Source organism: Engraulis encrasicolus, chromosome 21, assembly GCF_034702125.1.
Source record: "Engraulis encrasicolus isolate BLACKSEA-1 chromosome 21, IST_EnEncr_1.0, whole genome shotgun sequence".
Lineage (NCBI taxonomy): Eukaryota > Metazoa > Chordata > Actinopteri > Clupeiformes > Engraulidae > Engraulis > Engraulis encrasicolus.
This window is the reverse complement of record NC_085877.1, coordinates 19,676,124-19,683,623: the sequence shown is the minus strand read 5'-3', so window position 1 is coordinate 19,683,623 and position 7,500 is coordinate 19,676,124. Positions and strand designations below refer to the sequence as shown.

The 7,500-nt window shown below is 45.7% G+C and overlaps 1 protein-coding gene across 1 annotated transcript in view; it reads left to right on the top strand.

Annotated features, from left to right (window-relative positions):
• dnah2 (dynein, axonemal, heavy chain 2) overlaps nucleotides 1-7,500 on the top strand; it is a 453,668-nt gene that overhangs the window by 445,246 nt on the left and 922 nt on the right. The window contains exons 87-89 of the mRNA XM_063186341.1: nucleotides 3,417-3,593; nucleotides 5,250-5,324; nucleotides 6,547-6,697. Coding sequence (XP_063042411.1) covers nucleotides 3,417-3,593; nucleotides 5,250-5,324; nucleotides 6,547-6,697 — 403 coding nt within the window. The remainder of the gene's footprint in view (nucleotides 1-3,416; nucleotides 3,594-5,249; nucleotides 5,325-6,546; nucleotides 6,698-7,500) is intronic.

Here is a 7,500-nt window from a genome sequence, read left to right as displayed (position 1 = left end):
TGTGTGTGTGTGTGTGTGTGTGTGTGTGTGTGTGTGTGTGTGTGTGTGTGTGTGTGTGTGTGTGTGTGTGTGTGTGTGTGTGTGTGTGTGTGTGTGTGTGTGTGTGCGACAATAGCCACTCCGCTAGTAATGAGCTGCTGCTCTCACACTGTGGAGGAGGAAGGAGGGAGAGAGAGAGAGAGAGAGAGAGAGAGAGAGAGAGAGAGAGAGAGAGAGAGAGAGAGAGAGAGAGAGAGAGAGAGAGAGAGAGAGCAGCAACGAATGGGTACAGTTCATAAGCAAAGCAAGAGTGATAGTGGCATAGTGGAGGAAGAAGAGAGGGGTAGAAAAAATTGAGGAGTGGAAAGAGAGAAGGTTATGAGATAATCGGTTGAGGTAGGGAGGCTACGCTGAGGTGTTGGTTAAAAAAAGGTAATTAGAACAGAATCAGAGACTGGAGGGAGGGAGACCATATTGTACATTTAAGAAGATGGAGGCAAAGAAAGATGGAGGCAAGAGAACAAGAAATGAAAGTGAGAGCTACAGAGGCAGACATTCAGAGATAGAGAAGAGATGGAAAAGCAGACTAAAGTTTTAGGGAGAGAAGGATAAAGTTGTGTTGCTGTAATTCAGTGGTTCTCAAACTGGGGGCCGGGACCTCTAGGTGGGTCACCGAGGTACTGCAGGGGGGTTGCGGACAAAAGCGGCATTGAATTGCAGAAGAACGGGAAATCCCCAGGTTAACAGCTAATGGCTCACATAATAACATAATTCGGTTAGTGACAGTATTCATTTTTATGGTTAATACAATTTGTAGATGTATTTGCTGTCCTGTGTATTTCTAACAAGATTAGTGGACAATAGTTTGTCTAAGTTTTGAAATCACTGCATTGCTTACTGTGTAGAATTGTTTAACAAATGAAAGCTCATATGGTAGGAGCACACTCTACTCAGACGATGTTTACTCTAAGTGCAGGCCAAATGAGTGTTAAATGAAAAAGCAAAAATATTCTTCTTAAGTCCAAGTGGGGGGTCCTCGCTGAAAAAGTTTAGGAACCACTGGTATACTTACTGTATCAGGAGGGAAAGGGAGAGAAAATGACGGACACAATGCCAACAAGAGAGAGACACAGACAGACAGACAGAGAGACAGACAGAACACCAGTGAGAGCTGCTGCGGCTGCCATTGTGTCAGGTTCTATCAGTGAGACAGACAGGGACAAAAAGACAGCATGCCAGGAAGAAAGAGAGACAAGAAAGATAGACAGACAGAAGGCCTGCAAGAGTGAGAGTTGTCCTGTCACTGTGTCAGTGCCTATCAGTGTGATGGTATCTGTCCCCAGTTTAAAAGCTCCTGGAAAACACTGGCTCCCTCACACACAAAACACTGCAAGCCTTCCCCCCAAACTCTGTCTGCCTGTCTGCCTGTCTGCCTTTCTATGTGTGTCTTTCTCTGTTGGTATTTCTCTGTTGGTCTGTCAATCGGTCTCTCTCTCTCTCTCTCTCTCTCTCTCTCTCTCTCTCTCTCTCTCTCTCTCTCTCTCTCTCGTTATCTGTGTCTTCGCCTCTCTCTCTCTCTCTCTCTCTCTCTCTCTCTCTCTCTCTCTCTCTCTCTCTCTCTCTCTCTGAAAACTCAGTGCTCAGGAGGCACTGAAGATTTTTAGATGACCCACCCATATACTGCACCAGGAATTCACTCTGCTACCCTCAGGGTGTCATTTTAGTACACTGCAGATTGAACAAATATAAAAACTCTTTTCTAACAACTGCCATAACAATGCTCAATGACAGATAGCAGCCATGTTACATAGTACACAGTTTTTGTGTTTGTTTGTTTTTTTATGTACAGTTCTCTGTTTCTTTTATAGTTCTATTTTGTATGCCCTGTCCTGTCTGTTTTGAATGTACGTATTGTCTGTGTTGCATGTGTTGTAGGCTATGTGTATGTTGTATGATAGGCAGTGACTGTTGAAGCCTAACTCAGATTACCCACCTGGGGACAATAAAGTGTACTCTACTCTACTCTACTACTCTACATTGCTCCTGCTCTCCTCTCTCCTCTAAGCCTCTGAATGACTGCAACCACCGCACACCACAGGCCCTCTCTCCCTCACTCTCTTCACTCCTCTCCCTCTCACTCTCGCCACAACTGCTCCGCTCTTTCCTCTAAACTCAGCACTTTTCCCCACATCCATAACAAATTAACTTTTTGACACATTTGATTATTGAGATAAATAGAAGCCTGTTATGTGCTGAATCGGCACTTTCAGGAGTTTGGGGAATCTTACATTGTTATAGTCTGAGCTGTTGATTTATATGAATTTGTGTCTCATACTCTTTTTTATTTTATTTTCTGTTTCTGCTTCCTGCTTATCCAAGTCCATCTCTCTGCTCATCTTTCTCTGCCGCTGCCGTTCTGTTTCATATTTGATTACTGTATTGAAATAAATGGAAGACAAAGCTGATTCACTGTAGTCTATAGTTTGAAGTCATCCTGTATATTGTCTCCCTCGACTGATGGACTGATGATATGTGTGTGTGTGTGTCTTCTTCTGTCTCTGAGTATCATCCATTGTTTGCTTATTCATCCCTCTATTTCAGGGTTTCTCAACAGGGGCTTCACAGCACCCCCGGGGGTTGTCAGTTGCAAATGGGGGGCATTAGTCTATTTTACTTTTAACACTATGGGTTAACACTGTGGGTTTACACTATTGGTAGGCTTATGATGATATGAAGGGAACGTTGGGAGGCCTGTAATGAGTTGAAGGTGTCTTTTGTTCAAAAAAGGTTGAGAACTACTGCTCTATTTGGTTCTTTCTCATCATCTACCTCTTTCTGTCTCTGTCTCTCTCTCTCTGTCCATCTTTGTCCCCTTTCTCTTGTTCATCTGTCTTTCTTTCTGCATCTTTCTCTTTGTCTCCTTCGATTCTTTCCCCTCTCTCACTCTGTCTCTCTGTTCAACTCTTTTTTATCACTCTTCTCCAACTCGCTCTTCCTTTTCTCTATGTCTTGCTCTTTCTATATCCGTCTGTCTCTCCATAACTCTTCCTCTACCCCTCCTCTCTGTTCATCTCTCTCTCTCTCTCTCTCTCTCTCTCTCTCTCTCTCTCTCTCTCTCTCTCTCTCTCTTCACCCATTCTCACCCCCCCTCTCTCTCCCTCTTCCCCCCCCCCCCTCTCTCTCTCTCTCTCTCTCTCTCTCTCTCTCTCTCTCTCTCTCTCTCTCTCCCCTCTCTCTCTCTCTCTCTCTCTCTCTCTCTCTCTCTCTCTCTCTCTGTCTATCTATCTCTCTATCTCTCTCTTTCTCTTCACCCCCTCTCACCCTCTCTCCCTCTCTCTCTCTCTCCTTCTCCATACCCCCCCCCTCTCTCTCTCTCTCTCTTTCTCTTCACCCCCTCTCACCCTCCCCTCTCCCTCTATCTCTCTCTCTTCATGTAGACTTATCCGTCGCTGAAGCCGCTGGCGTCGTGGACGAGGGACCTGTGTCAGCGTGTGGACCAGTTTGGCCGCTGGGCGAGTACTGCCCACCCCCCCGTGCTCTTCTGGCTCTCCGGGTTCACCTTCCCCACCGGCTTCCTCACCGCTGTGCTGCAGGCGGCCGCCAGGCAACTCAACGTGAGTGGGAACACAAACACTCACATGCACACACACACACACACTCACATGCATACACACGCACACACGAGCGCACACAGGTTGAGGAACATTTACAATACACACAGCTCTGTACTAATACAAACAGCCACACACGCAAGTTGAGCAACACTCATACACACACCTACAGGCACACACACACACACACACACCTTGCCCACCGGCTTCCTTACTGCTGTGCTGCAGGCGGCCGCCAGGCAGCTCAACGTGAGTCACGGGAAACACGCGTGCACACACAGTTGCACACACACACACACACACAAGTGGACGCAAGTTGAGGAACACACACGCACACGCACACAAGCACACGCAAGTTAGGGAACACTCACACAACTACAGGCACATACACACCTCCACCGCCAGGTTTCTTACTGTAGTACTCCAGGCAGCCGCCAGGCAGTTTAACGTGAGTGGAAAATGTGCACGCACGCACACGCACACACACACCATCCCCACTAGCTTCCTCACCACCGTACCGCAGGCAGCCGTCAGCCAGCTCAATGCGAGAAACACACACACACACACACACGCACACACGCACACACACACACACACACACACACACACACACACACACACACCCCTATACACAGACCTCTATACACCCTCACACACACACACACACCTATACACACAATATGCGAGGCCGCCAGGCAGCTCACTGTGAGGGCCAAACACACCGGAAACGCGCACGCACACACACACACACACACACACACACACACACACACACACACACACACACACACACACACACACACACACACACACCTTACCCACAGGGTTCCACACCGCTGTGTTGCATGCAACTGCGTTTGAGGGACACACACACACACACGCACACTTCCTCAGTAGTATGCTTCAGACAACTAACAGGCACCATGGATTAGACACACATAGTACATAGTATACCTTCCCTAAGAGCTTCCACACCACCATACTGTAAGAAGCCACAAAACGCCTTGCATGTACACACACACACACACACACACACACACACACACACACACACACACACACACACACACACACACACACACACACACACACACACACACACACACACAGACACACCTATACACACACACAAAAATATATGTGAGTGCTCTTTTTTGCCCCAGCTATGCAAACGTCCGCCAGGCAGCTCACTGTGAGGGCCAAACACACCGGAAACACACACACACACACACACACACACCTTCACACCTTCCCCACAGGGTTTCTCACCGCTATGCTGCATGCAACCGCATTTGAGACACACACACACACACACACACACACACACACACACACACACACTCACTCACTTCCTCAGTAGTATGCTTCAGGCAGCTCTCAGGCACCACACTTCTAAACACAATGTTATATGAGGCACACATAGTACATAGTATACCTTCCCCACCACCGTACTGTGAGAAGCCACAAAACGCCTCGCATGTACACACACGCGCGCACACACACACACACACACACACACACACACACACACACACACACACACTCACACACACACACACACACACACACACACACACACACACACACACACACACACACACACACACACAGTGAGAGACAGCGTGTAAATCATTAACCCCTGCCTGGTCTCCTCCACAGGTGTCTATTGACACTCTGTCCTGGGAGTTCATCGTGTCCACAGTGGACGACAACAACCTCCTCTATGCACCAAAGGTGAGTAAGGGCAACTCCGGATACTATTTAAATGTTATCACTCATGGGGCAGCTGTGCTGCAATGGTTAGGGAGTTGAACTGTAGATCACAGGGTTGCAGGTTCAATCCCTTCCTCCTTTCTTTACTGAGGGGCCCTTGAGCAAGGCACTTATCCCCATATTGCTGTAACCAATAGCCTGTAATATTTGTCACTTTGTATAAAACATCAGTTAAGTGTCATGTAATGCAATGGAATGGAATGGAATGGAATGTAAAGGCGTACAAACTGGATGGAGAAAGTACCTGAAAGAAAGGACCTGTGCTCCTATGCACCATGTGCTCCCAACGCAGTTGATTTTACAATATTCATTATATTGTATTATATTATATTATATTATATTATATTATATTATATTATATTATATTATATTATATTATATTATATTATATTATATTATATTATATTATATTATATTATATTATATTATATCATATCATATATTATATTATATCATATTATATTATATTATATTATAGAAAATTAGATTACTACATGTTCCTTTAAATTGTATTCCATAATGTATTATTGTGTTATTACATTTCTCACAAAAAAGCACAAAAGCAGCTTACCTACCTAGCCTTTCGTGCATGAGGTGTTGGTGTCGATAGCACATGCAGATGTGTGATTGCGGTGAGGAGGGAGTGTGTGTGTGTGTGTGTGTGTGTGTGTGTGTGTGTGGAGGGTTGAGGGCTGTGGCTGTGATCTGTGTGAGAGCAAAGGTACCTGAGATCACGTTGGCAAAGCAACAGGGAGAATCACAGCTATTCTTAACCGGGTGCCAGACACCTATACATGTACATCACAGGGCCCTGTGAAGTAGGCTTCACACACACACACACACACACACTTTTTTTTTCTCCACCCCTCTCTTTGCTTCCGTTGTTTTTCTGTTCAACTTCCCCGTTCCACGTTCATGTCTCTCATCCCCTCACTATTTCTATCTCAATTCAGTTCCTTCTTTATTGCCTTGTGTGTGTGTGTGTGTGTGTGTGTCTGTGTCTGTGTCAGTGTCTGTGTCTGTGTCTGTGTGTGTCTAATGTGTGTGTGTCTGTGTGTCTAATGTGTGTGTCTAATGTGTGTGTGTGTGTGTGTGTGTGTGTGTGTGTGTGTGTGTGTGTGTGTGTGTGTGTGTGTGTGTGTGTGTGTGTGTGTGTGTGTGTGTGTCTAATGTGTGTGTGTAGGAGGGTGTGTATATCCGTGGGCTGTACCTGGAGGGTGCTGGCTGGGACAAGAAGAACTCGTGCCTGGTGGAGGCGGAGCCCATGCAGCTGGTCAGCCCCATGCCCACCATCCACTTCAGACCCGTGGAGAACCGCAAGAAGATGGCCAAGAGTACGCAACCTGACCTTGTTATCACACCCTCCTACACACACACATTATATGGATATACACACTACACACTGTCCTACACACGCACAAACACAAATGCACACACACACACTTCAAACCCGTGGAGAACTGCAAGAAGATGGCCAAGAGTACGCAACCTGCACTTCATATCATTGCCACTCAGTGTTGCCAGATGGAAAATGCTGAATTATCGTACCAAAATCTCAAAATTATTGTTTTTGGGGGCTTTTTGGGAGGAAATGATCGTACAGGACCCAAATTGTTGTTTCAAGGCATCAAAAGGAATGGAATGAGAACTCTGAAATGATCGTACATCATGTTTTTTTATGGTACAAATATGATAATTATCGTACATCTGGCAACACTGTTGCCACTCTACAGCCGGGATGGGCAACTGGTGGCCTGGTGGCCTCACTCAGTGCAGCCTGTAGATAAAAACAATTTCAATTTGTGCCAGCATTTAATTACAGTAAGCATGAATATTTGGCTCTTTCTTTAAAACTCAACATTTGGTTGTTTATCAAGGACATAGTGTTAAAATTCCATGGCTTAGTAGTCATTTGGGTATAATAAATATACAAAATAATGTTATTTATGGCGTGGCCCTCCGATGGCGGTGATGAAAACTGTTGGCCATCTTTATCAAGAAAGTTGCCCATCCCTGCTCTACATTATACCTCTTCAGCATTCACACATTATTTTTTTGTCTTTCTCTCATTCCTATTTCTGAGTTCTCGACGTATGCAACATACCATTCCCTTTACTTCATCCGTCTGTCTGTCTGT